We start from the raw sequence: 15388 nt of genomic DNA, 5'->3' as shown, positions 1-15388 counted from the left end.
ACTCAATCCAAAAAGGAGGTGAGCACTTTGCCTGCATTCTTGTAAAGCAGTTAAGCACAGGAACAGTCCCATTCATTTCAGTGGGATCACTCACATGCTTAAAGTTAAGCACATGCTCAAATGCTTTGTACCTTGTTAGTTTGGGCCCTCAGACTGGATGACTCAGCATCCAGATTTAGGCTATTAGCAAGGGGATAAAATGGTGTCCTTGGCCTCTGTTTGTCAGAGGCTGGAGAGGGATGGCAGGAGACAAATCGCTTGATCATTGTCTTCGGTCCACCCTCTCTGGGGCACCTGGTGCTGGCCACTGTCAGCAGACAGGCTACTGGGCTAGATGGACCTTTGGTCTGACCCAGTACGGCTGTTCTTATGTTCAGATTTGTTTAATCTAGACATACTGTATACTTGGATTTGTGGTCACTGTGAACTACACCCCTGCTTTTAAATACAAGGGTGGCAACAATGAGTTAATTTTGTACAAAGAAGCATGGCCCTTCGGCTCCTAGAAAGTGCCAGCATGACTCTGTTACTCAAAAGGCTCTTGATGGGTAAGACTCTAAGGAGTTGAGACACATAGCTCTGCCATTTACCAAAGTGCTATGACAGGTTTCAGTTGATTATTCTTTTCTGTTGGGAGGCAGGGTTTTTTTCACCAAATATTCTAAGGAAGGAACTAAAGCAGAATTGGCAGAATGAAGACAAGTGCTATTAACACAGCTGCTAAATGTATAGAGGGATTTAACACCTATTTTTTTAAAAGGAAGCTTTAATCACAACATAATCCTAGTCTTAAAAAATGCATGTATTTGGAGTTTGCAGATCTAATACATTTGTTATCAAGAATACAAAGCTAGTTAGCTTTCCATTAAAGGAAGGAAAAGTATATCACAATACAGCATTTGTCCTCAAGTCTGTGTTACAGGTCAAAAAAAGAACAAATTGCTGGACAATTACTAAGTGCTATTTACTAATTTTAAAAACATTACAAACAAAAATGTTTACTGTGAAACATCAGACAGTGTTTGTGTCACCTTACCTTGCCTCTGGAGATAGCTTTATAAGCTGCTTTTATGATTAGATAAGACCAGAAACAGTGCAGGACTTGAAGTACCATGAGCAATAGGTTAAAGAACCACAGGGCAGGAAAATTGCCCAAAGCTTCATACAATTCAAACAGCATTGAGTTTAATATCCTAAAAGAGAGAGGGAGAAAAAAGTACTTACATTTTGTTTGAATCAACAGTGATCTAAAAAGCAGCCTTTTTCTTCTTAAGATGACAAATATTTGATTAGGCAGTATACATACATATATTCAACCCTCAGCTTTATAATGTGTAAGACTGAATAGCACTGGAAGAGGAGTGAGAATCATCTGTGCCTCTTGTGTCTCCTGAGGTAAATGACTGAATACATCACCTTCCCTATTTAATTTCAACCAGCCAACATCACATGGAGAAAGCAAATGTTCTACCCTTATCCTTTTCTTTTCAGAGCTGGTGAGTTCAAAGACAGGGGTTTTCTCTAATACCTCTTTTTCCTGGACAATCCTAGAGATATACCAGCTTCCCATTCTTCAGATTATTCTCCTTTTCATGCAGAGTATGCACTTTCCATCAGGCCCATCACAGGTTAACAAAGAAACACTTAACCTGTAATTTCCAGGTAACCTAATTCCTCTGAGGAGGAGGGACCTTAAACTGAGATTATACTTGATACAACATACAGTCACCAATACTCACCCATTGTACTGGTGTAATGAAATGATAGTTTTCCCCTTCTCTGAAAGGGATTTGTCTAATTTAGAGCAAAAATGTATATAATAAATCATAACCGATACTGGCAAGTTGCAATCAAACTGCCTATCAGTATTAAATGATAGGACAGTAAATTCATTATTAGAGCATTTGTCAATACTATTTACAATCCTATTAAGTTTTTACTATAAATTCCCATTCATAACATGAGCAAAATCTTCAGTGAGGTTTGTTGATCTTAGCCTATTCTAAGAGATTATTCAAGTAACACGAGACTTCAAGCAATAACCTGCCTATGATAGTTCTCAGAGTACAATAGGAACTGATTCATTCATCACTTGAAAACTAATATAGAGCAGGATACAAAGTGGGTCCTAACGAAGGGTGAGGCAGTAACCAAAACAAGAGATTGAGCAATAATAGGAGGCAGGTAGAAGAAATAGCAGTACTTATGGCAACATGGCTGTCTAGGAATGTTCGATATGTTCAGGAGTCAATTTAAAAATGGAGAAGATCATGCGGTTTTCTAACATCCCTTCTACACCATACCTCTGCTGATATATATAGTATTGGAAAGTGAACTGCATTAATATTTTAAAAATTAACTATCACTACATAACCAGTAGATGGCACATTTACTCAAGCTAACAAAAGCACACTTCAATCCGCTCTTGTTATATCGTGTTTTGCTAGTTTTCCATATTGTAATGTCATATAGGGCTTTAGAATAGTTCAAATCTCATTCTTAGACTGAACCACCAGCCTGTGTTTGAATTCTGACATATCTTGTGCACTTCAAGAATTCTTTTTACTAAAAACATGTGTGCACAACAACTGTTACTATCAATGGAAAATATCCAAATGCAACAAACTACACCCTCTAATATTTATGATTTAATTAGTATAAAACTGTTTCAGTTATAATTAGCAGATTTCTAATAAGCAATCTTAAGAAGATTAGTTTTAAAGCTGTAGCACATCAAATTGCTTGTTTGATTCTATTTAACATTGCTCCTTTTTTTTTTTAATCCCCGGTCCCTGATGCTGAATTGTGTTTGCTCCATAAATCTTACAATGCTTTTTGTGAGAGATGGAAGTTTCATTGCCTCATTATACCGTTTTACTTTTACAATGCTTTCTGTTTATGGAATAAACATTAGACAATGAAAGAGTTTGCAGTTATGGCTAGACATTTGGTATATCATTACTAGCTAAGATTTATAGTCTTCACTTTGTGCAATTTGTTCTGTCAACAATAGCACTAACTGGCAAAGTAATGTCCTGCTTCTTAATCTAAGGTGACACTTACCATGCATATCAAAACATAGTTTTAGTCAGCTTTGCTTATTTCATTTCATTTCATTTCATTTCATTTCATGGTAGTTATTTCAGATATAATTGCAATATCAAACTCTTTTTAAAATAAGCAGTTCTTTCATATAAAGTTACTCTCACTACATTGACTCTCCTTTTTGAAATCTAAAATCTTACATATTCCAGAACTGTAAGAGTAGTTATGCTTCTACTTACATTTAGATTCCCTGGACCAAATTCATCCCTAGAATAATTCCACTGAAGACAATTCAGTGAAGTTGAACCAGGGATGAATATGGCCCATTCTAACAAAGTCTGAAATCTTTGGCTAGGCAGGTCATGGAGAGCATATCTGAGTCCTAAAGCAATTTTGCTGCACAAATGAGTTACCTGCTGGATATCAGAGATGAGAAATAAGAACTATCAGAACCCTCTCAGATCTGCTGATGTCTGACACATTGAGCAATAAAACAGAACTTTCCATTAAGTGTCTGATATTTTGCACAAAGATGATTGTACTGACTACTCAAAATGAAATTTAGGGACAGTGACATAGTACTATGTGGTAGGCATGGGAGGGACAACTGGGCCTTTAAAGATAAATTTTACACAATTCTCAAGCACATAATGAGAAACAGAAGTAGAATATGAACACAGAAGACTACAGAAATATCACACAGGTAAAGAATTGGTTAATGCCCAAAAAAAGACTATCCAATTTTGGAAAGGTTGTGTAGGGATCAGCTGGTTAGGTAGGAGCAAATATGATGACAGCTGGTACTACATTTATACAGGCCAGGCCACTAAACTCCCCAAACCTCCATTCCAACTTCCATTCCTCTAAAGACTCATTTGAACTCTATTAAATTATATATACAAAATAAACATGTGGCTAGACTAAAGAGAGAGCCCACAGTGGCAATCACACAACTAAGTGGGTTCCAGGTAAAATTTTCAAAGAGGCCTAAGGACCAGATTTTTTACCTATTTGGGTGCCTAAAACTGCAGCAAGGCACCCAGTATGATTTTTAAATGCGTCTAGGTGTTTAACTCTCACATTTTCACAAGTATCTATTGATTGTGGATGTTTCTATTTCTGGTCTGACTGATCTAAGACAATAGACTTGATTTTCAGAGATGACTTGGTTAGAGCGGTTTGTGCTCTGTACTTGTGAAAAATCAGGCCCAAGATGCCTAAGCTAGTCACATAAAAACTTAGTGTCACACACAGACACACACACACACACACTACTTCTGAAAATTTAGCCCTAGGCAACTTGTCCAAGTTTGCAATTGAACAAGGAACAGAACCCAATTCTCTTTGTGTCAGTCCTATATCAAATATTTCCTCTTCTCTTGCTAAATGCATTGCTAAGAATGCCATGTGCAAGTGGCAGCAATTAAATGAACACTCCTTTTAGTGTCCTGAATTAAGTAATGTGGTTTTGGATCAAACTGAAATTGATTAGTTTTATTGCAATGGGACTGATGGGAACAGATATAAGCCATCAGAGAGTGATCCAGCTTCCACAGAAGTCAATGGCTAAACTTTCAGTATAATCTACTATATATTTGAGTTTGTCTGTCTATTTACTCAAGAACTCCTCCTAAAGGGTAAGAGCTAAGACACCAAATTTAGTATGCTCTTATCTTACCTTAAAGCTAGATAAGGATTTGGTTTTGTGTGTGTGTGGCCTGAAAACCATACAGAAAAGAGACAAAATCACCAGGCACCAGGTAAAAGGACTAGCATGGGGGTGAACCCCCACCCTGTCCAAGATAGGGATGTAAGTGACTAGTAGAGTCGACTACTTGAATTCCCCCTCACCACTGCCTCTGTATCAGGGGCAGTGTGTGTGTGTTGGGGGAGGGGGAGGAGAAGCAGGAGCTGGTGCTGGGAGGCGCTGGCTTAAAAGCTGATTTCCCCCCAATATGGTCTCCATGGTGCTGCGTATCCCCTCCTCCCCCCAGGTAGTAGCACCGGGAGAGGTTCATGTGAGGCTGCTGAGAAGCAGCTTCAGGGGCTATTGGATGTAGCACAAGCCTGTACCTGGCTCCTACTACATTTAAACTGCAATTATTACCTGCCAATTATTTACCTCTTCTCATCCTTAGTCCAAGGACTGCCTCAGTCTCAAGCCTTCCAACGCCCTGGTATCCTTTAGGGAGGGCAGGAAGCTGCAGCTTCCCTGACATTCGGACAGAAAGATTGCTGGTTGTTTCACTTCACCGGGAAGGGAGGAGAAAATGCAGTTTCCTCCTTTCCTCTATCTGGCTGAGGAGTACAAGAGGCAGATGAACCTGGACATGCCAGCCAGGGGAATATGCACCACTCCCCCAGCTGTGCACGCTGGAGCTGCAGTGGTCATGGACAGGCACTTCTCACCTGGCAGTCAAATGTAGTGTTGAGTGGGGCCTAGGGTTGTCCTCTCCCCCTGGGGCAGCCTGCATATTGAACCCCTCATCCCCAGCCCCAGCCTGTGGCAATGATTGAAATGAGGAAAAACAAAAATTGAGTTAAGCACCCAAGCAACACCAAGTAAATCTTCTAGTGTTTGTATAAACAGATCTATTCCTAATAAATTACTGTAGTCAGAGATTCAGACAAAGAACAGAATTTACTGGCACACACACACACACGATTAAACTAACAACTGCATCACAACAGCAATACAAGGTTTTCCAAACATCTAACTCTTTGGTCAACTAAGCAATACTTGTAATTTGGTCAACTAAGCAATACCTCTAATTTTGTCCATCCATGTGCAGACTAAATATTGTCATGTGCACCGAGGCATGTGCAGATGTGCACCACCAATAGAAACATATGCTGCTGGCTGTAGGCAGATATGCGTGTTCTGCCAATTAGTTGAATGGAACCTAAATCTCTACTGGGCAGCCACCCAAGTGTACAGCTTACAGGGAACACTGCTTTTAAGACAATCTACACCAGGGCCATCTATTGACTCAGCTACTATGCTCCCATTGACTTTAATGGCCACAATTCTAAGCTTTAAGAGAGATAACAGACTGGCACTTGTCAAGATAGAGAATGGGCAGAAGGTGGTGGGAGGTCTACTGATGTGAGATATATACATCTATCGTAACTGAACATTTGAAGTAAGTGGATTGCTGCAAAATTATGAACAGCCTAGCCTCACTCAGCTCTCTGCAAAGAAGAGTTAGAAATGTGGGCTTCCACTGTTCCAGTGCGGCTACATCTATGCTACGGAGTTTTTTCAGGATACTGGTGGTATCCAGGACAAACTCAGCCATGTCCAGGTAATGTGTCTGCTCTTCCAATTTTTTTTTGGAAAAGCAGATGCACTCTTTTGGAAGTCCTGTAAACCTCGTTTCATGAGGAAGAAGGGCTCTTCCAAAAGAGGAGGATTTTCTGAAATTTGGCCCAATATAGATGGGCCAAATTTCAAAAAAGCCTTTTCCAAAAAAAGAATCACAAAAAGGTATGCAAATTGCAGACCACTATTTGCGGAAGTTTTTCCAAAAAAGAAGTGTAGTGTAGACAGAGCCCCAGTGTGCTACAGAACTCTCTGTTCTTAGGGTTTAATGTAAATGCTATTAATGTATGGTTCGTATGGACAGATGCAGCCATGTGGGGCATGTGGCTCTGGACTTTAAAGCTCTAATTAACCCCTGTCCATACTATAATCTCTAGAATAGAAAAATTTACTCAGGCTAATCTGCATATTGGAATCTGAAAAAAAAATTGCCACATTTGCTCCAGGCTGGGAGGAAGAGAGACTAGACACCATGTACAAAGAGTACTGGCATGGCCAGCCAGACACAGGTAAGTCCTGCAGCAAAACAACGTAACAGAGTGACTGATGTGCCACCCTTCCAGGTCTGTGCCTAATGTGGGAAATGTATATTGCTCACAGGTGAAGCTATCCCTAGCTCCTGCTCCTCAGCCAAAGGAGGCAGACCTGGAATGAACACTACTGTGAGTAGCACTAGTTTCTAAGGTGTTTCCCAGAATATACCATATTGTGTTTCTAGGGGAGACCATTGCGCTGAGGGGCTACTCTCCATGTCTACTCTCCTCCCGGCCAGTCACTTCTCCCCAAATTCACGTAGTTAAAGAAAGGCACATGTCATAATGGGCAGCCAGCAAGACAGGGGAGAGCAAAACATCGAGCCAGCACACCCCTATATGTGTTCCTTCTGCCACTATGCACTACATAGTTGTCCTGCTTTTGCTTTCTTTAATACAGGAGTGAGACATCCTATAATACCATGCCCACCTCATAGCATATGGATAGCCATGTACTGCAGAAATGCAAATGTAATATTAACACACTTTATTACATGATTATGTAAATTATTTTTCAGTTTTTTTTGGTCCTTTCCTGTATTTTCCTCCTTGAAAACATTTCTATTTACCCCTCTACCTCCAGATAAAGAGAACTGACAAGTTTCCTTGCTCCTGTGTCTAAGGCTACTGAATTTGAGAAGGCAACTGGAAGTCGGGACTCCTGGATTGTGTTTGGTTATTCATTCCACTTGCTATGTGATCTTAGGGCACTCAGTAGTCCTTTGCCTCAGTTTGTTCATGAAAATGGGTTTAATGTGACTTTTACCTGCCTCACACTGTTGTTGTGAGACTTCACTCATTGGTAAAACACTTGGAAAAAAGGAGGAACTATATGGGAGAAAATAATGTTATAGAAGAGAAAAATATGCCTTAGCCCCGTCCAATCTAGACTGACTATTAAGCAGCAGTTTCTCACTTTACCGCTTGGAAGGATGTGGAGAGAGAGATTCAGAATCTTTTCTAATCTCTATAGCTTCCATGGAGCATTCAGATGAAGAGAATCAATAGTGCAATGATTTATGTCATCCATGGCCAACACACTTTAGTATTACTGACAACAATCCCCTGCTCCCAACACATGCACAATATATGCAATTCATGGTTCTCCAGAACAGCATGTTTGCATTAGTTATTTGTGCCAGAGAATTATCTGCTTAACTCCAATTAGAACACTGGGCACAGCATTATTTCTCCCTCTATTCTGTGTCGTGCACACTGGAACGCACTGTACACCAGACAGAATTACTGCTATTAAACCCCCTTCTCTTGGCCAGCAGATTCTGTTTTACTCTTTCAAAAAAATTATTAAATCTGTTGAACTTGATTACCCAGCTGTGATCTGAGCCTGAAATTACCTCCTGAGTCAGAAGCGTGAAGGGGTGTGAAATTTTCAACTGGATCAGTCTCCCTGGAACCGCCACAAGCAGGTATGAGAAGATTCAGAGGAATTGAGGAGAGAATGGGATGTGTATGGGCAAGAGGGGGCAAGAGATGGTAAATGCCCTTCAGCTAACAAGGATTTATGTATGACCTATCTTCCAGTTAAGAGACAATTGGTGGGGGATCCCCCTGTCTTTTAACCATGATTAGAAATGAATGGAACCTAAGTAACAGCTCTCACATTTCAACCAGGCTCTCTACCTATACGTAATGATCCTGACTTCGGTTATAAGATACTTTACACGTGGGGAGAACAGAACTCCTTAGTTGAGATTAGTTACCAAACTTGTCCTGAAAGAGGGATGAAGTGAAGGGCTCCTTTCCAGGACAAGACTAACCACTACACCCAAAAAGCCTGGGACTACAGCACTGACCTACCAAGGAGCCTCAAACTCTGCTAAATATTTCAGCTCTGCAAAGTATTGCAGCATAATAGAACCTGTACTTCCTGTCTTGCCAATTCTTCTCTCTTCTGGCTGCCTGCTCAGCCAGCTGCTGCTCCTTTCACATCACTGCACTAGAGGGACTACTCTTTGGTTCTTGCTGAGTGGAAGGGCCAGCTGGTTTCCCTTTCCCTTGCCGTCTCCCAGATTTTCTACTCCTTTTCTGTGCATGGAAGTGGATCTCATGCCAATAGAGCATGAGAAATAAAAACAGAGCAGCAAAGATCTAGCATTCGCTGACAGGGATAGTTGGATAGGCCAGTCACTCTCACAGCATCACTGAAACAGGGAAGGCCTGAGGAAGAGGGAGATGGAGTACCCAGTGGCATTGCTACGGGACCTGAGTTTGCTTGTCACCTGTTCATAGTCTCAACTCTTCTGGTCAGTGAGCTCCATAGAGTGGATCAATACAAGGCACGTAATGCTGGAGTAGGTTTGACACATTCTGCCTGCTGGATAGCTATTTGTGTGCTAACTCCAGGGGTGACATCTGCAGAGGGCACTTTGGCACAAAACAGTGTTCTCTGATCTGGTGTCTGCCCTTCCTTTTCTTTTTCATCTGACTCTGAGGTTTGCACAGATCCCTGAACACAGAGCAGACACACTGCCTGTTCTACCAGCAAGAGCAGCTGCCACTCACTACGTACCTCCATTGATGTCTGCAATGTGGAAAGGGTTGCCAACTCTGGTTGGCTGAATGCTCGGAGGTTTCATCACCTGACATTATCTTCATGATCATGATATTATCCAAGTGAGGAGCAGCCTAGGCTAGTGAGTGGCCCTCCATCTTAGTGGGCTGCAAGACTGTTGTAACCAAGATGGTCTCCCAAGATAGGTTAGTGTTACAAACCACACTTGTGTACCTAGAATTTGCAAGGTGTGCCAACTGAAACGTAGCAGCACTTGCGGTGCAGAGAGAGTGCATGGCTGTCACAATGTTGTGTGCAATCAGCATGCTCCTCACTTCACGTGCCCTTGCTTTAAGTGCGTGTCACTTTTGTAACACCGGTAGGCAAAAACTAAGTGGACAAAAACCAGCAGAATCTGTCAACCCTGTGCATGATCAATGGTAACAAAATGTCTCGTAGTACAAACATAGAACCCCAGTGGGCTGCATGCAGCCCTTGGCCATAGGTTACCTACCACTGAATCATCCTAACTTTTAAATCCTGGGAATCCAGGACAATCCTAGAGGGTTGGCAAACCTAAACTTTCACCTTCCCAAATGTCGTTGCCAGCAAAAAAATCATTTAATCTGCCTACCTGAGAGAGAGCTGAATACATTATACATTAAAAACCTGCTTTACAATTATTCAGAACCCTTCCCAGTTCAATCCACACTCTGACAGGCTCCTCCCAGTTTGCGCTATGTGTATATCGGTAGCTGAGATGCATTATCAGCCATTTAATGGTTCCATGTTTCCTTTCTCTTTATCACTGCTGCCCCTTTTCAGCCCTCCCTTGTGTTTGTATAGAATTCTCTAAGTAACAAAGTATTAGACAAAGAGCTCCCACAAAAGTGAAGATAAAGCCAACTCTGTGAATGAACCATAGTCATAAAGGTCTGGGGCACTACATCAGTTATAATGCCCAGAGACTGGATACTGCCCAGAGTGCTGTGATCTGTTCAGCCTCCTTAGAGCAGACAGGGAAGTATGAAGTGAAGATGTTGCTGCTTTACCAATAGCTCTAAAAACAAAAACAACCAAATTCTGCTCTCATTTCCAAAGGTGTAAATCCAACAGAACCCCACTGAACGTGCTTCAGTGTGGTCACATAACAAACAGGGGGTTTTGACTCTAAAGTAGATTACTGTGTTGTGCAAGAACAAACCAGACAGATTAAGGAAGTTGCACTGGCCCCAACTGGAGTGCCTCTGAGAGCCAAAGTGTGACCCATGAAGTCTTGCCATGCCAGGGGAATTACATGTGAGTGCAGGATGAGAACAAAGATAATCAAAAGCTAAATGTTTTGTTTGTTATCTTATTGAGGAAGTTAAAAGTACAAATAAATAAGCTGCATATTTATTTTTGATAAATTAGCCACAAATTAACTGCAACCCTCAGTGTCCTGGCAAGATGCCAATATAGTCTGATTGTCAGACTTGGGCACTCCTGTTTTAATACTAATCAGCAACAACACATGTTTTCAGAAATCACAGAACCACCACTGAGTCCATGTTATTTTAAGCCCTGTACAGAGCAGTAAGGCTTTCAGTTACTTAACTAATATAATGCAACAGACAGGAAATTATTCATGTTTGATGTAGTGTAAAAGGCACTATTCTGACCAAGCTGTCTATTGTGCTGAGTTTAGCTGTGCTTATCTGTTCACCCAATTTCTTCTCATCAATGGTTCCTGCCCATTAACAGATTTTGCAGTCTCTGGCATGAACATTAATATCTCCTCTCTCGTTGACAGAAAAATTGAAAACACAAGGTCATATGCCTCTTCACAATCAAAGTGCATATCTCAATAAATATTTGAATAAATGAGGATTTCAGATTCTCTGGCATAACGCATTTATGCTCAGCAAAATATTTTATCAGGAATGTGTTCTGCCAAATGCATGTGTATGTGTCTGGGATCAGAGCATACAGATAGAGGAAATAACTGTTATTTATATTTCCAAATCTGAAAATCTTTAAGAACATATTAAAAGCTTGCACAGACAGCACTGAATTCATGTCAAAAGGCATCTGTCTCAGGGTTCATATTGTTCCCTGCATAAATGAAAGATTTGGCACATGACATATGGGGCCAGATTGTCCCTAGCCTTTGAAAGGATGTGCGGGGAGAGAGTTACCAAAAAAAAAAAAAAAAAAAGTATTTGTCATGCCCATTTCCTCTTCCATGACTTATCTTGGCACTAAGGACAACTGCAGTTCCCGAGTGTGCAAGAAGACTTGGGCTTTGTCTAGACTATGCTGAAGTTTCGAAAGAAGATATGCAACTTCCACAGGACACGGTTTTTTCGGCAACTCACCCCTTTTTCAAAAAGCTGCTCTACCTCAAAAAATGAGATATGAAATAAGTGCTGTGTAGACGCTCCCTATTTCGAAATAAACTATTTCAAAATAAGATACGCAATTGACATAACTCAATTTGTGTAGCTTATTTCAAGGTAAGCCCTGCTGTGTAGATGCACCCTAAAAGAAAAACTATCAAATATATGATCTAAAAATTACATTCTGGTTGGAGAGTAACTTTATCTACTTGCTAAAGGTCTGGTCTCTGCCACAACCTTTGTCCTCACCGTCCCACGAGCTGGCCACAAGTTTTGCCTCCAAATCAAAGTAGACAAATTAGTCCTAATAGAGTCTTGCTTAACTTGACCATTCAAAAGATTATCTCCAGCTTTACAGATAGCATGGGTCAAATTCTGATCTGGTGCAATATTCCTGAATTTGGTGTTAAGTGTTTTGACTCTATAGACCTAGTCTCAGCCAGAAAAGTAGAACAACTGTGGCTAAAAGGTACAATTTGAAAAAATGTATCAGTTCGTGATAAGTTAAATATCATTTGGTGACATTTCTAATACTCTAGAACTATGACTTTTATAACCCCACATGGACATTTTTCTGTTACTCTGGGTTAGGGGTTTTGTTTCTTGCAATTGACATGCTTCCACATAAATGTTGTAACATATTTCAGATATTCTTGAGAATTAATATTTGGGATTTGCTACCACTTAGATTACAGTGATATACATTTCAAGACCTGCTTGGGTAACCAGACTCTTGTAAAATGTGCACACATGGCCAGAGTCTTGCCAATGCTGTTCCCTGCAAGGATCTACTTAGGCCCCAAGTGAACTCTAAGGCTATGTCTACACAGCAACAATATTTCAAAATAACAGTCTGCGTCTACACAGTTGGCAGTTATTTTAACATATAGTAATGTCGAAATACTGTCAAGCTGGAGGATTTCTTATTCCAACATGTGTAACCTTCATTTTATAAGGGAAGCTGGAGGAAGAGTGTTCTATTTCGAAATAAGTGCTGTGTAGACAGCACTAAATCTCAAAATAAACTATTTTGAAATAAGCTACACAATTCCCATAACTCAATTTGCGTAGTTTATTTCGAGTTAAGCCCTGTTGTGTAGATGCACCCTAAGGCTGCTCTCAGGCAAATAACATTACTGTTCACCTTTTATATTGCTTCTACAGTACTGTGAATGCATCATGATATACTGTACTGAGCAAGTAACATGAGTTCTGAAGATATATAATGTAAAGGCATGGGGATAGGAAAGGAGAGGACAGAATACCACACAGAATTCAGCACATGGCCAGAGAATATAGAAAACTTAACTGAATACATGTTAGCTTTGGAATTCGCAGCACTGACACTCTAATGCAAGTCTAAGGTGCTACTCCGAAAGGTGTAATAAAAAAAGCTATCTTCTAGATCAGTGGTTCTCAAACTGCGGTCTGCAGACCGACACCTTGCAAGTGGGCAGTGGCTCGAGCTCTGCCCTCCTTCACCCCTGCAACAGGGAGCATGCACTTGCGCTCCAGCCTCGTGCTCACCCCAGTGAGGTTAGAGCACCAGTGCTGGCTTCCTGCTGGGAGCGGGGGCAGAAGAAAGCCCCAAGCTTCCCCTCCAGATCCAGCTCGTGGGGAAGAAGCAGAGCCAGAAGCCGCTCCGTGCACTGCCACTCCCCCTTCTCAGGCTGGTGGAACAGCAGCACACTAACGCACTGCTCGGAGGCTTTCCCAGCTGCTCCCATTAGCTGGATTCTGACCAATGGGAGCAGTGGAAGGCCATACCTGGTACGTGGTGCTGGGAGCAGCACACAGTGCGAAGGCAGGTAAGTGACCCCCTTCCCTTCATGCCCAGACCCCACAGTCCCTTCACGCATACCTCTGCCTGCCGAGACCCCACACTTCCAATCTGCTCCTGCATCCTCACTCTGGCCAGACACCTACTCCCACCCTGCTCCTGCACCCTTCCTGCTGGCCAGGCACCCTATCCCCAGCCTGTTCTTGCATCCTCCCTTCTGGCCACACACTGCAACCTTCCCTTGCTCCTGCCCTCTCTCCACAGACAGAAACCCTACTCACAGCCTTCTCCTGCACCCTACCTCCCACCTACACCTTGCACCCTCATCCCCTCCTGCACCTCATCTCCTGCCCAAATCCAGCACCCCCATCCCTACCCCACTAATTGGCAGCTCTGTCCTGCACACTGAACCCCTCATTTTGGTCCCACCCAGAGTCTATGGGGGGGGGTCCACAAAATCCACTAACTTGGGAACACCAGAAGAGTTAATCTGGCCTATAGAAAGCCCTGAACCTCAGTCTTCCCGGTCTCTTTCCCCCTCCATGGGGCCGGAGCACCAGGGCAGTAAGGTGTCTCAGTTGGCGGCCATATAGTGAGGGTTGGGGGTTTTTGGAGGTTTTTTTCTTTTTTATTCTTACTTGAGTTGTGGTCCCCAATTGATTTTTCTGTGGGTCAATTGCCCTGGACTAAAAAAGGTTCTATACCCTACCATAAATAAAGACAATGTTGAAACCTTTTGTGTTGGACATAAATTAGTATTTTTCTTTATTTAAAATGAAGTTTGGTAAACTAACATGAGAAAGGTAAAGCACTTAACCTGTTAAATAATTTTGACTAGTATTTCCTTTTGTATTGGTTAAATTAAACATTCTCCCTAGCTGCAGCATTAGCAAAATTCCTCAGGCATAATTATATAATTAATGGCGAGTTTCCATTGGCAGCTGGTTGTCTGCGGAAAGGTTGGCACTGAATTGGGTAGGACAAGGGCCAAAAATTTGAGAACCTCCATTCTAGATGCAGTCGGCAATCAAAAAACATGTGAATTTCTTTGGTCATGGTTTCTTAGTGGCAAAGTTGTCTTTCACAGAGCTTCCTCAACTCGAAAGTAGGAGTTTATCGTGGAATCCATTGCAGTGGATCTGGGAGCAACCCTGATAGACTTTGTTCCTTAGTATTCTGTTTATTCTTTAACTCTCATGCCTCACTGATCACAGTGATTTAAAAACAGCACCACAAATATGTCTGGCAGCAGCAAGAAGGTGAATGCCCTTTACTTTCTCTTGAGATATTTACACCCATCACAATAATTCTCAGCCCAGGCTGTTGCAGTAATTCTTTCTGACCTGTCTTCATTTTAGAAAAGACACTATTCAAAATAACAACAAACCCAAAGTCCTAAGAACACCGATTGAACAATCTGTCCTTGCCAACAGAATGTGTTTTTGGAGTCACAGGGAACAATATGTACAAATCAAAATTGAGGAGAATGAGGATTGACTTTGATAAATTTGATGATACTCTTTTTTTTTAAAATTGCTTTTAATGATAATATGAAAATCCAAACCCAGAAACACTGAGCAAATGCCATTGGTTGTTATTTACATTACAACCTTTCACTAGTGAATGATATTTTAAAATGTGCATTAGTTAGTTTCCTTAAGGAAAAGCTGGCTCAGTTTTAACCTAAAATAGCAGAGCTCAAGTTCTGCCTCAGACTGTATTTGAAGGTTTGAGCTCTCAAGAGCTGTAAACAAATAAAAAGGGATAAAATAGCTAGCCTCTGTTAAGGACAGCATCGGTGAATACTTCAGGAGAAGG

The 15388-nt window shown here is 41.4% G+C and overlaps 1 protein-coding gene across 1 annotated transcript in view; it reads right to left on the bottom strand.

Annotated features, from left to right (window-relative positions):
* CERS6 (ceramide synthase 6) overlaps positions 1 to 15388 on the bottom strand; it is a 261049-nt gene that overhangs the window by 8558 nt on the left and 237103 nt on the right. The window contains exon 9 of the mRNA XM_006135774.4: positions 1037 to 1193. Within this exon, the coding sequence (XP_006135836.1) occupies positions 1037 to 1193 (157 nt within the window). The remainder of the gene's footprint in view (positions 1 to 1036; positions 1194 to 15388) is intronic.

Source organism: Pelodiscus sinensis, chromosome 7 (genome assembly GCF_049634645.1).
Source record: "Pelodiscus sinensis isolate JC-2024 chromosome 7, ASM4963464v1, whole genome shotgun sequence".
Lineage (NCBI taxonomy): Eukaryota > Metazoa > Chordata > Testudines > Trionychidae > Pelodiscus > Pelodiscus sinensis.
This window is presented reverse-complemented; position numbering and strand designations above follow the sequence as displayed.